This window comes from Poecilia latipinna, unplaced genomic scaffold (genome assembly GCF_001443285.1).
Source record: "Poecilia latipinna isolate Pla-1442-1.1 unplaced genomic scaffold, P_latipinna-1.0 Scaffold83, whole genome shotgun sequence".
Lineage (NCBI taxonomy): Eukaryota > Metazoa > Chordata > Actinopteri > Cyprinodontiformes > Poeciliidae > Poecilia > Poecilia latipinna.
In genome coordinates, this window is record NW_015112699.1 from 241,832 (window position 1) to 258,596 (window position 16,765).

The window sequence follows — 16,765 nt, forward strand, 5'->3', positions numbered from 1 at the left end:
GACATTAAATCTATGTGACTGGAATACAAATACTACATATTTTCTATTTCATCATTGTGACTTAAGATAACTGAATAAACTGAACTTGGTTTGATTGAAAGTCAGTTCTTCTTCATCACACTCAGGAATACTGGCTCTTATCAGTGTGAGCTCATTGTCACCATATTTAGCTTAGCTACTGTTAGCTTAAAAAGAGGGACATTTTTGAAACGTTTTTATTGCTATTTTATGCAACTTAGTGGCAAGAAGAGGAAGGAAAAGATCCATAAAAAGAGATGAGCTCAACCTTGGTAGATTGTTGGTGATTTAAAAACTCCCTGAAATTAAGTCCTAACAGTCCAAACTCTGTGGTAGCGTTAGCCACAGCATGCACGACCAGCTCCATTCTGAACAGTTCTTAAGTGTTTAATGCAAAAACACCACATAAATGCATAAGGTACTTACAGCATGGCCGGCTCCACTCTGATTCGAATGGGCTGTAAGGTTTGGTCAGGGGTTTGTTTCCTCTCAGAAGCTGGTGGTGAAAGCAGCTGCATCCAGAATCTCCTTTTCAGCTCAGGTCCTGGAAACAAAAGCAAAGGTTAGCAGTAGCAATGTGGGTCTCACACAGGCTAGCTTGAAAGTTGGGATGTCTTAGATCTTGTTTGCATCGGCAAACCCACGGGAGAAGAGTAGCAGCCAACATCGACTGGGGAACCTGTAACTCCAAGGTTCTGTTTGCAAAAATTCAATGGATGACAGAAAACCATTTTGTGTCCAAAGCTCCTGGATAAAGAGTCTGTTCCCCCAAGTGAAGACAGGGGGTTTGTGTGCTGTATCCCCAATATATATATATATATATATCTTTGTCTAAGAGGTAGCTGAAAATGAAAATGAATGAGTCAATAATCGCAAATATTTTTTCCCATACTCAATTTGGTAATATGACAAAATATACATCTTGCATCTATTACTTCAGAGGTCAAATGGGCAGATTCTTGCATGGATTTTTTTTTTTCAAAAAAGAAGCTAACACAGGCCTGTCCACTTAAAACCTCAGAGAAATGACTATCATGACACACATCATTTCCTTATCTCCCACACCAGTTTCTGTGCATGAATACAAATGAGCAGTCACTGAAATCTAGGCTGTTCAGATCTGCATTGGCAGATGGGACTAAACATCTGCTAAAGTGAGCTCGTTTCCAACCATGTCCTTACATTAATTTCCTGGAGATTTAACCTAACTCTGAGCAGTATTTGCCTAATTCTATCCCCAAGATTAGGAAGGTCTGTCCCTTAAAATAGTATGCATGCATAAGTACTTTCTGTTTTCAGAAGATAGTTGGCTCCCCGTAACAGGAGGCACAATCACTGACGCTTTTCCCGTCCTCTTGTTTTAGGGTCCCCAGGGACGCCCTGGTCTTCCTGGGGTTGATGGGATCCCGGGTCCTCCAGGAACCCTACTGATGCTGCCAGTAAGATCTTTGTTGCACACCAAAATGCATGGGAAAACACACACATCTTTTTTCCCTTAATGTTTTATATTGGCATGACCACAAGGGGGGGCTGTGTGACTGAGCTTCATTTACATTTGGGAATTCAGCATTGGGATTTTACTTCTCCTTTCACTGCCAACAGTTCCACTTTGGAGGTGATTCACAGAAGGGGCCGGTAGTGTCTCCCCAAGAGGCACAGGCACAAGCTATCCTGCAACAAACCAAGGTTCCCCCTCACTGGTGTCATAATAAAAGATCTCTGATGATCACAATGTCATTTTTGCTAAATTTTTGATAGTTTCCTTCCATATGAAATTTGAAGTATTTCGTTTGGCTTCATGTGACATAATAGATACATATGTTTTTCTTTCAGCTGTCACTCAAGGGGCCTCCAGGTCCACTGGGTCTTTCAGGGCGACCAGGCCCAGTGGTAAGTGACTCAGATCAAATTTAAACCAAACCCCAATGCCTTGCCTATCTTCTAACATTAAGGGTGCAAGTTTTTTTTTCCTCCAGCTTCAAACTCTAGACACTCTTTTCTATCTGTCATTGCATCTCTAACCCCAACAAAATACACACTCACTGCTTATCTTTATGTCTGAAAACCTGTAAGTGTATAATTAACATTTTTTCTTAACGGGGGTTAATTTTGATTGTTGTGAATGGGAACATATGTTTCATTTTGTAGGGTCTTCCAGGTCCATCCGGGCTCAAAGGAGACCGTGGAGACAACGGCCCCACTGTACTGTTTTCTCTACACTTCCATTATACAATTTGTCTCAGAATATCGATTTCGTTTTGTCTTCTTGCCTCCCCTTTTTCACTCTTTTCCGTTTGCCTTATCCCCTGCGTCTCTTACATAGGGACCCCGTGGGTTGCCTGGACCCCCTGGAATTAATGGAAAGTCAGGAAAGAGGGTGAGAAATCTAGAGTACTGAAAGGGCTCTCTGATGATATATTTCCTATCTGGATATTATGATCAAAACAGTACAAAATGTGCTGATAAAGAAAAAGAACCGACATTAACTGGATTAAGTTTCTTATAGGGACGTGCAGGTGTGGATGGCGGCCGTGGAGCTCCTGGTGAAACAGGTGCAAAGGTAAATATTACCACCACGCAATAGCAGCAGATGCTGTTAAAGTACAATGCCCAATCAACTCACTTAATAATGTCAACGTTAATTATTTTTATTGGTCCTCATTCAGCAACATCACACGTTTAAGCAGTGAGGTATTTTAACAGTAGCCAGCGATCTCCGCTGGCTAGTGTAAGCCTTTTGGTATCGACCAGCCCCAAGCCTATAACGTATTATTGACAACCAGGCACCTCAACACATAACAGCTGCAGGAAGAGCTTAGTAAATAAATCAGCCTCCCTTGATGCTGGTTGTGGCTGAACGAGGTCTTTATCAGTCAAAGCAGCGTTTTAGCCGACCTGCTGCTAATCTCAAAGCACCCTCTCCTTCTTTGACACACACTCCAAGCAGACGGATCTGCCAGGGGAGAGACTTTTAAGACAATTCTGCTAATGTTTACACACTGCCGAATGTGTTTGTGTTTTCCAGGGTTTAATGCATTTGTTTTTTTTTTGTTTTTTTTTATCGTCTCAGGGTGACAGGGGTTTTGACGGCCTGCCAGGTCTCCCAGGAAACAAGGGACACATAGTGAGTTTTGTTGGGTATTTTGACATTGTTGCTGTATTCATTCAGTCTTTAAATATGAACTCATTAACATGTCATGCATAAATACTTTATAAATCCTAAGGTGAATGTTTATTTACTAATTATGATGTTTTTTTATGACAGGAAACATATGTTTATTAAAAGGTAACATAATGAGCTATTTCCTTTAGAGCAAAAAAAATGCTTCTGTTTTGTAGGGGGACAGAGGAAGGCCTGGTCCTTATGGGCCTATTGGAGAGTCAGGAGAGAAGGTGAGTGCACTAAAGTTTTCATAATGTACTTGCCACAAACAATAAAAAAAAATATGATTCTTTATCTCATTTTGATGTTTTCTTTTTATCTCAACATCAAAATGGAAATCCTTTCCAGATCAATAAATCAATTTGATAAACCATTTAGATGGGAAAATCATCCCAGATCTAAGCAGGCTTAGATTACATACAGTCATAGACTCTTGCATTATTAACTCTTCTCTGCTGGCTGGAGTTCATTCAGCACAAAGGCTCGCAAAACACATCAAATCTGTCTGGTGCATCCCTGATACAAGCTTTAAAAAATGAAAGCTAGCAGCTCAGGCAGCACAGAGCCAACCTGTGATGAAGGTCGGGTAGCTTTGAGAGGACGGGTAGTCGTTGCTTGAAGATCGTTATCTGTCCCCACAGCGAATTTCTTTAATGAACTGATTCCATGGTCATAAATGTTCTCAAACTAGAGGCTAAACTGAAGAGTTGCATTGGATTTAATCATTTTATTTCCCTTTTATTCTAGGGATCTGATGGACCTGTGGGACCAAGAGGTCAACCAGGTGAACCAGTGAGTATTCAGATGTAGAAAAAAGTTATTTATTTTATTTTATTTTATTTTTTATCTCAGATCATGTGGACAGCTCACTACAGCAGACCCTCATGTGATTTTGGTTCCCTTCTTGATGCCTACTGTGCTTTTCCTCTTTAAGATTTTTTCAGGTCTTTTTTTGTGGAATTAAAATACTTCAGATCAGCAAAGATTTTTTAAAATCAGACAAAATCTCCTCAGCATCTCAGTCTGACTTGTGTGACTTTGAGTAAGCCACTTCAAAACCTTTTTCTTTTTGTTAAGATGTCTAGATGTAGACTTTGTTGGTGTTCTTTGGAACATTATCCTGCTGCAGAATCCAACTGCACAAAACAAGAGCTTATAACTGTGTGAAGCCAAATTTATGATTCCTTCAATTACAACAAGTCATTCAGTTTGACTTGTCAGTACCTTTAATCTGAAAGTGTCAAGGGCTTTTTTTCCCTTTAGGTTATTAGTGCAATTTTTGCCCAGTCTCTTTCTTATTGTTGAAGCGTAAGCATCGTCCTTACCCAATCAGGAGCGAAGTGCTTTGTGATGGTGATCCGGGTTATTTGGTGGTATTTTGGAATTAAATTTGGTTGGCCAACCACTCCTAGGAAGATTCATCACCATTTCCAATTTTTCTATTTGTGCATAATGGCTCTTATGCCTTGTTTCCACTGATCATTAGTGCGGTTCGCAGTGTTATTTTATGGTTCGCCGTATAAGGAAAGCATTTCCACTACCAGATGGATTCTCACTATTGAGCCGGGGTAAAACCCAAAGGGCTAAAGTAGCATTATACCAGTTCAATGACAAACAAAATATATTGGTAGGTCTCGTGCTTGCTGCAAGCAATGTTGTTTTTCTGTTTCCCAAACAATATACTCTGTTGTGTGATGCTAGTAGCTCCTCCCTAACCATAACTAGCTTTTTAAAAGCTGTGGTTGGTTTTCGATTTAACAAGGGGTGCAGTTTGCTCTTCATATGATCAGATTGGTTTGAATAACTTTTTTCCATTAATACATAGACACTATTCAAAATTGGAAAGAGAACCTGCCAGAAAACTTGATATTGTAGTAAGATAGATGTATGCTGATAAGTTATAAAATATTCAATTGTGACATAGCTACAGTTGCTCATATCTCAGACAGTAATTATTGTAAAATACTCAGCAACAACTCTTTTTTTTTATCATATATGGTAGGAAAGTAAAGGATAACAAATCTCCAAAATGTGACTACTGCAGCACAGAAGCAAAAAGTTGCATGTTTTGGTCACCAGGTCTTCATAACAACAGTTCATTTAATGGCTCTTATTCAAATCTATCCAGTCAGTCTATCATGTCAGTCATCATTTTATAGGCTGCTGTAACAACGATTAAAACAAAAATAAGAATAACTTTCCCACTTTTCCACGGTGAAGACTGTGACTATCAAAAGAAATCCGTTTGATTTGCCCTGCACTCCATTTTACATTTAGCGTCTGTCATCAAGATTCTCACTGTTTTCTGTGAACAATCCAGGAAACTGACAGCCTTCCAGCAGACCAAAAGTTCACACCACTTTTGTAGAAGCCATTGTTTGGGGCATCTGCTGTGAAAACTGGTTAATTGGTTACGACTCGCTTCTATCTTTCTCCCAGTAGGTAGGGTTAGAGCTCAGCAGGGTTTTGTCTCTCCAAATGGATCTCTCAGTGCTTGAGGAAATAGAGCTGCCATGTACCATGTAAGGGAGAGTCTGATAAACCGTAGAAACATTGGGAAGGAATGGTCTGTTTTGAAGAGAGACAGGGAGTGATAGGAAAAAGAATAACAGCGGGAGACAAATAGAGGACGGAAATGCGGTCGGTGGTGAATGAGATGAGATAGACGGAGCAAGCAAAGAGAGAGTTTCGGCAAGGTAAAAGACAAAATCCTGGCCTGAATGATTATATTTCCATATCAATCACTTCCCAGGAGATCACAGATGTGGCTTTGGAACAGGTGGCTTGGCCAGCCTACAAAGAGGGAGGCTGAAACAGATCACACACAAGCCAGGGAGTTCAGTCTTCATGGCAGGCACATACGAAAATGACATGTTCAGTCACAGAAATACATAGTCGACGTTTTGCTGTCCTTACATTTGGACCCTCTCCTTAGTTCTGATTTGTGGTTTAGTATTCCACTCTTGTGGAGCCAGATCATGACTCCAGGTTAGCTTCTGAATATTTGCTGCTTTTTCTCCAGGGTCCTCGTGGTCTTGTTGGGTCAAGGGGGCCACCTGGCCAACCTGGCCAAATGGTAAGGGAAATCATAGCCACCAGTTATTTTATAGTAAATAATATTTCTGGAGACTGCAGTATCTAAAAATAAAAATGTTAATGTGTCTATTTTAACAGGGGATTAGTGGAATTGATGGAGTCCAAGGATCAAAAGGCAACCTGGTCAGTCTTTCTGCTTCGCTTCGGATTACATGTCAGTTCTTTGTGGTTAAATGTGAAACAATGCAAGAGATTTGTTTAATAGTTAAATACAAAAACATATGTCAAAGTGTAATTCCCTGATGAAACAGAAATGTTTTTATTTAATACAGGTCATAAAAAAAGAACATTTAGATACAAAGTATGCTCACTGTGGTATCTGTTATTAGGGTCCGCCTGGAGAAATAGGACCCCCAGGTCAACAAGGAAATCCAGGAGTTCAGGTAAAAACAAAGGGTTTTTCATTTAGTTTACATGTTTCATAATGCCTCTGAAATATCACAGCACTAGTAACAGATGCAGCTGAGACCAGATGTTTACATAGACTGCATAAAAAGCCACAAGAAATATTTTTCACCATTTGATTGCAATAAACATCTTCTGTTTTAGGTCAGTAAGGATTAGCTTCTTTTTTAATTTGATGAATTTCAGAATTATTTATTTTTATTACTTTGTTCAAACTTTAAAGTTTCCCTACAATATTAGTATGCCTTTAAACTATTTGGGAAAGCCTTCACGATGATGCCATATACCTTATAGGCTAATTTACAACATTTGAGTTATGATGCGTACCTGTGGATGTATTTGAAATCAACAACTCACACACACTGTTTCTTTGCGGGACGGCATGAGAAAATCAAAAGAAATCAACCAAGATATCAGGAAGAGAACAGCAGTCTGGTTCATCCTTGGTACAATTTCCGAGTGGCCTGAAAGTGTCACGTTTATCTTTTCAAGCATTCATATGTAAGTACAAACACCATAGGTGATATCGTACTACTCACAAAAGACATGTTCTGTATCTCAGAGATTGGCATGCTTTAGTGTAAGATGCCGTTATCAGCTACAGAACAAAAGCAAAGCTGAAACTAATGAGAGAGCCATTATCCACAGCATAATGAGTCCTACAGTGACATGGGCTGGAAGGCCACTCAGTGTGGAATAAGCTGCAAAAACAGCATTAAAAAGCCATATTCCGGTTTGCAAATGCAATCAGTTTCTACCATGTTTCAACTTCAGGATGTAACAGTTTGGGCAGGAATGTGTCTTCAAAATGAACAATAGCTTTCATTTTTTTTTTTTTTATAAAATTGGCTTCAGGACAATAAAGTCAATGTTTTGGAAAAGCCCTGATCTCGCTCTCAGGGAAATTTATGTTCCAGGCTGAAAAGCTGTGTGTGAGCAAACCTGACTCAGCAACGGTTTGCTCTGTAAGTGACCAAACATTAAAGATAATGAAAACATTTGAAGCAAGTCATGTAGTTTAAGACAATCCTACCAGATATTAAAGGAATGTATCCACATATTTCTGAATAAATAATGTGGTAGTTTGCAAATAGCATTAATTGTAACAATCCTAAATGAAGTAATGCTGGAAACGTTTCTTATCAAATGTTGTTGGAAAAAATGTTATTTCTTATACAGTGCACAGAAATACCTAACTCATAACATGTTATACTTTATTACATTCAGAGTTTTTTTTAAAGTGTGCTTTGACAAAACGGTTACTTTCTCTGGAAGTTGAGAGGCTGTTTGTCCTTAATGCCAGTTAATGATCTAAGTTAAGCAAATTGGAAACTTATTTAACTTTTCATATGTTAACATTTTCACCACCATTGTTTACGCAGATATCCTACCCAGACACAATCATATAGTGAACATTTAAGCAGCATTTTGACTCCTAAACATTTTGAAATCAGCTATTACCTAATCTGATTGTTACTCCGCTTGATTTCAGGGGTTTCCTGGCCCTCAGGGCCCTATTGGATTGCCAGGAGAAAAGGTAGGTTACATGCCTCCAAGTTGATTTATGAAATAAAGCTATGACCTCTCAACCCCTGTCATCTCACACCCAGGGGAAGGAGGACAGTATGACCAACCACTTCTAGCTATAATTCTGAAGAAAAACGGGTCTAGACAGAAAATCAATACTCAGCAAACAGACAAAGACATTTAAGACTGAAGAAAGCCAATGTTAGTGAAGCAAGAAGTGGAAAAGAAATAAAATACTCTCCTAAGTATGATATGTAACCTGACCAGTGGTAAATTGGTCCCTTAAGTATATCTCTACTGGTTTAGTATTCTTTACTGTCCATGTTCGTTGCAGGGTCCCCTGGGTAAAGACGGGATCCAGGGCCTACCAGGCGTTGATGGTCCTCCTGTAAGTAAGCACTGGTAAACAAATATATGAAGGTACATGCAGAGCTGTGAGAAAGTGCCTGGCCCTTTACAGATTTCTTTGTCCCATACTAACCCAAGTAAATGCAAATTTTTCACTGAAATTGTAAATGACAATTTCAGTGAAATATTTTCTCAAAGCACGACACAAAGCATTCATGAAACCCAAGTCTCAAGGTCATATGATACCTTGAGATAATTTTATTATATTTTTAGTAGAGCTATACAATTTAGCATACTCTATATATTGCAACATGGCCAAACACTATAAGAAACATGCACTGTATGCTAGGTAGCAAATGTTGTAAGCTGATCCAGCGCAGTATGGCATTTGAAACGACTACAGATCTTCTTGCAGGGAGGCTTTTCTCATAACAAGGAATTAATTTTCCGTTGCAGTCAAACACATTTGTATGAGCGTCACATATTGCCCTTTCCATTGTTCCTGCAGAGCTTTGTGACAGAATAATACTTCATAATGATTTCTTACTTTCAGTGACACCTTCTCATTTGTTAGTTACATTCACAAAATTCTGTTATGAAGAGATATGAAATGATGCATCACTAGCAGTGATCATACAATGTACAATCCATCTCTCTGCTTTAGGGTCACCCGGGAAGAGAGGGACCCCCAGGAGAAAAAGGCGTCCAAGTGGGTAACTGCATGTCTGAGGCTCATCTGCCGTGGTGTTATAGGGAGATTTTAAAGCGACCAAATCATTCATTTTTTTCCGGTCTGCTGTCACAGTGCATTCAGTCACAATGAGGCGTGTCATTACGACCACTCTCTTCCAGTAATGTCATCATCTTTATTAAAGTATTAGCCCATTAGAGGCGGTGCTGTGCACTCAGAAACATTTGCAATTTCTCTGACCTTAAAAGATGGAACATGGTGACATTAAAACAGCATTTCATTTTTTATAAAAAAAAAAAAAAAAGAAAAAAAAAATGATTTTTTTTGTATGTAGGGTTTACCTGGCTCCCAGGGACCTGTTGGATACCCAGGCAGTCGTGGAGTCAAGGTAAGGCATAAATTGTCCATGATCTCTGATGTTCACCGATATATTTATTCCCTCTGCTGTTTCTTCTGTCCACATGTCTACCATTGATGGACAAGCTGTTAGTGTCAATAAGTGACAGCTGACTGGTGGAGGAAGAGTTCCTCAGTTCTCAAGGGACTTCTATCTACAGAGTGAAGAGCACTGGATGTTTAGGAGAAACAAGCAGGGCTGAGATGTCACAAGTCTATTTTGAGCAAATTAAATTCATTTCTTCTTACTGTTTGGTTTTGTGAATTGTAAACAGCAGTTTGGCTCAACTGTCTTTAGGGCTTGTTGTACTTTGTTGTAGAATGGTTGTGATAAATAAATATAAGAGATAATTGAGATTAAAAAAGCAACCCAGTGTCATATCAAGAGAAAATCAACGGATTCATTAATAGTTAAATGCTTTAGACTGAGTATATTACTGAGATCCAAAATTAGATCGATGGTATATTCTACAGAATTTGATTGTGATTCTTGTCCTGATATAATTACATTCCTTGTTGTTTTTCACAGGGAGCAGATGGGGTTAGAGGTCTGAAGGGGAGCAAGGGAGAAAAAGTGAGAAAATTCAATAAATTGTTTTTTTTTTTTCTGCCATGTTTTTAGACTGTAACTTGTGGCCGACTTCTCAAACTGTATTGCAATGATAAGATGTAAACGCTGTCACTACTTGTCACGTCTCCTTGATGAATGTTAGGGAGAAGATGGCTTTCCAGGAGCAAAGGGTGACATGGGTATTAAAGGAGACAGGGTGAGAATCCCATCTAATTGCAACACTCGTTGTGACTATTCAGCAGCTACTTGCAGAGAAAAAAAAAAAGAATTATCACTCAATCTTCCTCACATATTTGGACTTTAGGGGGATAATGGTGCTCCTGGTCCTCGTGGAGAAGATGGACCAGAAGGACCAAAAGGTCAGTCTGGACCTGTGGGAGATGTGGGAATGCCTGGCATAGCAGGGGAGAAGGTTTGTGTTTTTTGTTGTTATTGTTTTTTTACATTTCTGCTAGACTGATTGTTGTGCACTGCTCCTTAGACACCACTCCCCTGAACTGTGGAGTTCAACAAGGCTAGATTCTGGGCCCATTATTATCTTCTTTTCACATTCTTCCTCTTGACAGCACGATTCAGTTTTTTTTTAATTTATTTATTTTTTTTTCTTATCACATCTAAGCCGATGAGATCCAAATTTCTCTCTCTTTTAAAAGACACCAGCTGGAGAATTTCTCCATCCTTGCCAAGTGTTTGTCACACATTAGTGACCAGTCATTTTCTGGTTTTCACATTTTCCACATATGCTTCTCAGAGCACTTCTGAAGTTCACAGCAGACCGGTGCAGAGTGGAGACGCATGCAGTGTAAAGCCAAAGATACACCGCCGGTGTTCGATTTTTCATGGTCCAGTCAGAAAAATCGGATCTTGATTTTTTTCTGATCTCCCGCCTGACATGCAGGGATTACATTGCAGACTCCTGCTTGACGGTCCGTCAATGCGCCACTGGACAGTATCCATGCAACAGTAAATACCAGAAATCCCACCAGCGTAAACAGAAGCTGGTCCAGCAGTAAACAGAAAGCTGTAGCTGATTGCGGTTTCACTCTTTCATTTTTTTTTCTGTACTTCTGAGGTCCTACTTTGTTTGTGAGGAAAATATTTTAGTTTCTGTTTTCCCCAAAGCGGACGTGTTTTACTTTGCCACTGTGGCTCACTTCCTGTCTCGTTCCCATTGCTGCATAGCTCCAAACAAAATACACCTCCGGTTCATCTTGGTCAGACAGTCGGAGACGCAGTGAATCGTGACCGCTCCGCTACGCCTCGTTGACTTTAACATGGTCTAATTGCTGCGTATGCCATCTGACCCTATTTTCCATCAGATTGGATTCCAAAACGTATCTGGAGGGTTCAGCGTTAGAGGTGTTAAAGTGTGTCGTTTTGAGATTTTGTCAGAAATATGTTTATTCTATAAGTTTTTTTTTTTTTTTTAAATGTCCATTGTGAGATTATGTCACTGCAAAAATAAGTAAATTATGTCCTTCTACTGACACCCTTTCTAAATATTTAGATTGGAGGGTGCCATCTTTGTCGACCTTTGCTGTGAGAAAAGTGCTGAACAAACCTTTTTGTCACTTCTCGTGTTTATCTCATGTCTTTCTCTCTTTCCAGGGTAAACTTGGGGTGCCTGGTCTGCCCGGTTACCCCGGACGACAAGGTCCTAAGGTGATTTTACATTAAGGGGCTATTACCATCAGTCAATGCACTCTCACGTCCCTCTATCAGAGCTTTAGGCTGCTATAGATATGTGCCTTTGCTAGACTGTTTCCTGTCTTATTAAAAATAAAGTATGATAAATGGCATATTCAGAAAGACTATTTTATTTATAGTTCATTAGTGACATCTATTCATTACATGTTGATGAATGATGTATTTAAGGCTGTGTTGGGCTCATGGATTAGATTTGCTTTAATTTGATACAGTGGTTAATTATAAGTTAATGAGACATTGGGGATGACGTATGATAAATGGAGCGCTAAGGCTGATTAACTTCCACTTGTGTCTTCAGGGATCACTTGGCTTCCCTGGTGTGACCGGATCCCTCGGAGAAAAAGGAAGAAGGGTAAATATTACCCTAGCATTTTAGTCGATATCACATCGCATGCAGCTCCATGTTGCTGATAAATAATCATGTAAGTGATAAATAATTGTTGACCTTTACAATGCAGGGTCCTGCCGGTCAGTCGGGTTCTGGGGGTCAAAGAGGTCCCAATGTAAGAACGCTAAGTATACGTACAATGTTTATGTCTAAGTAGGTGCCACAAGGTAATTACACGTTGTGGTAGTGGCTTGAACCAGCAGATCTCTGTTTGCTTTTCAGATCATTAGATATTTATCTTCCACCTCTAGACATACATGCACTAATAAGACAGATGCTTGTTTTCCAAAGGGATCCCGGGGGGGAAGAGGAGCAAAGGGGCCAACTGGAAAGCCTGGAGAAAAGGTGAGCTTCGTGGCATACAAACACAGACATGCACTTGCAGTTATACATACATAAACACACCTGGCTGCCTCATAAAGTATGGATGAATGCGTCGACCGTGATGGAGCGGGTTGTTGCTTTTCACTTCTAGATGACAGGCCATCTGGCATAGTGAAAACATGCTGTCTGGCAGGGGGTGCTTCAGTCTACGTTCTCACATAGGAGAGTTAAACAGAAAAAGAAATATTTAAGCGAATGACGTTAAACTGAGTTTCTGTCTTATGTTTTGCTTTTTCCTCCTGGAAGGGATCTGCTGGACAAGACGGTCCTCCAGGATCTCCCGGAGAACAGGTGAAGATTTGTTTATTGGATGAAACTGACTGCAAATAATCTGAAGGTTGATAAACCTTTTGGAAAGGGAGTTTGACAAACTGTGTTCTTGTTTTAGGGTCCTCAAGGGCCACAGGGTCAAAACGGAGAAACAGGACCTAAAGGACCCAATGTGAGTAGGTTAAGCGTTTGTCGTTTGATTTGATTTGTTACTCAATTTCTATGTGTACTTTTCACCTAAACCAATCCAGGGTTCAGTTAAGTTAGTAAAAAAAACCCAAAAAAACAACCTTTGTTTTCAGGGTCTACCAGGAAAGGATGGATTACCGGGTCATCCAGGTCAGAGAGGAGAAGCAGTGAGTCATGTTTCTATCAAAAAAAAAAAAAAAACGCCCTAAAGAGAGGATTAAAAATGTTATTAAGAGTGCATTGCATTCACTGAGTAGATTCTGCTGAGATTAAACATGATCTATTGATTTTAATAAAACAAGCCTTCAACTATGGAAAGTACTCTGATTCAACTTAACTGAAGTTCGGACTAACAAACCTAATGTTTTTCTTCAGGGCTTTCAAGGCAAGACTGGGCCTCCTGGCCCCCCAGGAGTCGTTGGGCCACAGGTAAGCAGATTTATCTATAGCATTTCGCAGATGTTGATTTTTATAGTAAGCTGTTGTTTAAACAAGGTGATTTTGATTAGCTGTTACATAGCTTGTTTTATCTTCAGGGGAAGTCTGGCGAGACAGGGCCAGCTGGAGATAGAGGCCATCCAGGTTCACCAGGACCACCAGGTGAGCATGGTTTACCAGGAACAGCTGGAAAAGAGGGGGCCAAGGTGAGTGCTATTCATCACATTGACAGGTCACCTACTATCATGAATAATACGGTTAGATAAAGCCCAAGGACTCTCTTTAGCTCTGTCTGAATATCTTATCCTCTCAGTCTAATCCTGACTTCTAATTAAGTGATAATTTTACAGAGGGAAGCTCGAGCTGTTAAGCGTATTTTGAATTACGAAAGACATACACTTTCTCAATATGACTTGTGTGATTTTTGACAGCTTGTGTCTGCTGGCTACTTGCCATGTATCTAACCCCAGGGGTGGTTGTGTGTTGGTATTAGGGAGATCCGGGTCCAGCGGGAATCCCAGGAAAGAGTGGCCCTCCTGGACTGAAAGGCTTCAGAGGAAGCAGAGGGACCCCCGGTGCAATGGTAACACACACTTTCAAACATCTTATGTCTTTGCCTGATCTGACATTTAACAGAAATGTGTCTCTTCGATTAGGATTACAGGTCGAGTATTAGAGAAATAGATTTTATATAGAAATAGATTTCTATATAAAAAGCTAAAATAATTACAAACTCATTGAACGGTACAAGGTACTTGTTACTTGATTGTGATGATGATTTTTAGTTTTTTTTTTTTTTGCAGGGCTCTGCTGGTCTCAAAGGTGGAGAAGGTCTACCTGGTGTTGCAGGGCTTACTGTAAGTTTAATTTGAGGAAATTGCCTTTCATGCCATTTCCTGACCTGTGTTGATGTAATATAGAACGGTAAGACTCATAAAACAGCAGACTGTTCCTATGGTGACCACTGATCGTGGCCACTGCATTAAATAAAACAGTGATTCATGTGACATTCTCACTTCAGCTCATCTCAGCTCGTTTTATTTTCAGGGTGCTGCTGGAGAGAGGGGTCCCGCTGGGCCTGCTGGAGCAATTGGCCCACCAGGACGAGCAGGCGGTGTGGGCCCTGGTGGGCCGAGTGGAGAGAAAGGCATGCCAGTAAGAGCTGGGAATTATTTTTTATTTTTTTCCTCAGTTCACTCTCACCTCCTACCACTAGGTATAAAAATGTTTTGAAAGTGTCATTATGAGAAAAGCGAGGGAAGACAGTTCGAGGGACAAAATGCAAATGCAATCTTGGTAGTGATTTTCCTGCATGATATGACACATTAATCAAAATGTCACTCTATGATATGAGAGCAATGGGTACCACTTGCGCAATTGCTAGATGTGTGCTGTGGTCCTATCTGTTCATTAGGGAGAGAAGGGAACCATTGGGCCTGCTGGGCGTGATGGGGAGTTGGGACCTGCAGGGTTGCCAGGGGTTGCAGGACCTCCTGGACCTCCAGGGGAGGACGGAGATAAGGTACTTGTATTAGACAGTAAGTCTAGACTGCAGCTCTACTGTAGAGTTCAAGCAGATTTTATGACTTAGCTATTTATGAGTTGTTTTATACATTTAAATCTGCAGGGTGAGACTGGCGGACCAGGTCAAAAGGGCAGCAAAGGAGGCAAAGGAGAATCTGTAAGTTAGATTTACATGGAATAACAATACCTTTATTTTTATGGATGCTAAGTTGATGTGGTGATAAAGCCTAAATTTCCACTTCTCGGCATCTTAACCATGAATCTCAATGATAACTCACCCTGTGCTGCAAATGGCAAATGTGGGTTGAATTTGTTTTCAGGGACCTCCGGGACCTGTTGGCATTCAAGGACCTGTGGGCCAACCAGGACCATCTGTATGAATCATTTCTAAATCATAAGCGAGAGTGTGTGTGTATATGTGTGTTTTTTGTTTTTTTTTCTGGTGTGCTAACTATTTCTGGTTATTTCAGGGGACAGATGGTGAGCCAGGCCCTCGGGGTCAAATGGGCCTGAATGGACCAAAAGGGGACGAAGGATCTAGGGGCTTTAAGGGACCACCTGGCCCCTCCGGATTGCAAGTAAAGATAATTATTTCAGTCAGATAGCTTAAAACTTCACATCCGTTGTGAATTAACAGTTAAAATTTCATCTCACTTTCTTGCTTGTAGGGAATGCCAGGACCCTCTGGGGAGAAAGGAGAGAGTGGGCATGTTGGTTCAATGGTGAGTTTAGCATGCGGTCAATAACCTAAAATCTATGGCCTTGAGCTGGAATCAACAGTCCTTCAATGTGACACCATTGACAATTGATTTGACGCTTCAATGACTAAAGATGCCTTGTGAAAAATATCAAGCAGTTCCAGATATTTTCTGGGGAGTTTGTACATTTTTCTTCACGTCTTTGCTGCCTACTTTTCATTCTGTTCCTCATCCTCGGCCAACATTAAACTCTAATAACTTAGTCCTCATTTATTAATTGTCTGTAGCGTTTGTCTGATGCGATTGTCCTGCAACAACGAGGTCTGCATTCCAGCGTCTTCCATCGTGCCGTGTGAAAAAAAGCTATTATAATTTATGTATGTCTTTTATATCATATACTCAGGTAATAGCGCTGTGATTTTTGAAATCATATAATGTGTGCCAGGCTTAAAAAAAATACCCCCCTTCTGTCAGCTGTTCTTACCATTTTAGCCACAACTCAAACCTATGGATGTTCCACCGAAACTGTTTCCTGTTTTCAATATTTGTTTCTCTGAGGTGTCACCATACATTGTTTTTAGTGCTGCTATTATACCTCTTGTACAACATTACTGATTCTACTTTGTTAAATTTATTTTTATATGTAGTGTTGCGCAAATTTGTTAGTGGGTCAGAGAGGGGATTGGAGCTACTCATTTTACATTTGTTTATTTCTAAGGGGGGAACTGTTGCCCATGCAAATTTCCAAGAAACAAAGTTACCTCCTTGAATGAATCAAATTTGTATGCGGAGGTTCCACTGAGTTCAAATACTAATACTCAGCTTTGTTTTCTATTCGCTTCACACCAGTGAGCTTGGAATAGTTTTGGTAATACTGGGATGCCAGGACTCATGGCGAGAGTAATAGTATGCTATATCCAGGCAAAGCACAAATGTTTTTACTTTGTTTCTT

The 16,765-nt window shown here is 40.1% G+C and overlaps 1 protein-coding gene across 4 annotated transcripts in view; it reads left to right on the plus strand.

The window, feature by feature from the left end:
• col5a3a (collagen, type V, alpha 3a) overlaps positions 1-16,765 on the plus strand; it is a 52,225-nt gene that overhangs the window by 22,562 nt on the left and 12,898 nt on the right. For all 4 annotated transcript variants that reach the window (XM_015020591.1, XM_015020599.1, XM_015020607.1 and 1 more), the window contains 36 exons: positions 1,383-1,457; positions 1,621-1,704; positions 1,852-1,908; positions 2,167-2,220; positions 2,342-2,395; positions 2,525-2,578; positions 3,089-3,142; positions 3,358-3,411; positions 3,929-3,973; positions 6,204-6,257; positions 6,356-6,400; positions 6,607-6,660; positions 8,175-8,219; positions 8,544-8,597; positions 9,222-9,266; positions 9,583-9,636; positions 10,174-10,218; positions 10,358-10,411; positions 10,520-10,627; positions 11,824-11,877; positions 12,221-12,274; positions 12,381-12,425; positions 12,602-12,655; positions 12,941-12,985; positions 13,083-13,136; positions 13,267-13,320; positions 13,529-13,582; positions 13,690-13,797; positions 14,085-14,174; positions 14,395-14,448; positions 14,639-14,746; positions 15,006-15,113; positions 15,219-15,272; positions 15,436-15,489; positions 15,586-15,693; positions 15,784-15,837. In XM_015020591.1, the coding sequence (XP_014876077.1) occupies positions 1,383-1,457; positions 1,621-1,704; positions 1,852-1,908; positions 2,167-2,220; positions 2,342-2,395; positions 2,525-2,578; positions 3,089-3,142; positions 3,358-3,411; positions 3,929-3,973; positions 6,204-6,257; positions 6,356-6,400; positions 6,607-6,660; positions 8,175-8,219; positions 8,544-8,597; positions 9,222-9,266; positions 9,583-9,636; positions 10,174-10,218; positions 10,358-10,411; positions 10,520-10,627; positions 11,824-11,877; positions 12,221-12,274; positions 12,381-12,425; positions 12,602-12,655; positions 12,941-12,985; positions 13,083-13,136; positions 13,267-13,320; positions 13,529-13,582; positions 13,690-13,797; positions 14,085-14,174; positions 14,395-14,448; positions 14,639-14,746; positions 15,006-15,113; positions 15,219-15,272; positions 15,436-15,489; positions 15,586-15,693; positions 15,784-15,837 (2,241 nt within the window). The remainder of the gene's footprint in view (positions 1-1,382; positions 1,458-1,620; positions 1,705-1,851; positions 1,909-2,166; positions 2,221-2,341; positions 2,396-2,524; positions 2,579-3,088; positions 3,143-3,357; positions 3,412-3,928; positions 3,974-6,203; positions 6,258-6,355; positions 6,401-6,606; positions 6,661-8,174; positions 8,220-8,543; positions 8,598-9,221; positions 9,267-9,582; positions 9,637-10,173; positions 10,219-10,357; positions 10,412-10,519; positions 10,628-11,823; positions 11,878-12,220; positions 12,275-12,380; positions 12,426-12,601; positions 12,656-12,940; positions 12,986-13,082; positions 13,137-13,266; positions 13,321-13,528; positions 13,583-13,689; positions 13,798-14,084; positions 14,175-14,394; positions 14,449-14,638; positions 14,747-15,005; positions 15,114-15,218; positions 15,273-15,435; positions 15,490-15,585; positions 15,694-15,783; positions 15,838-16,765) is intronic.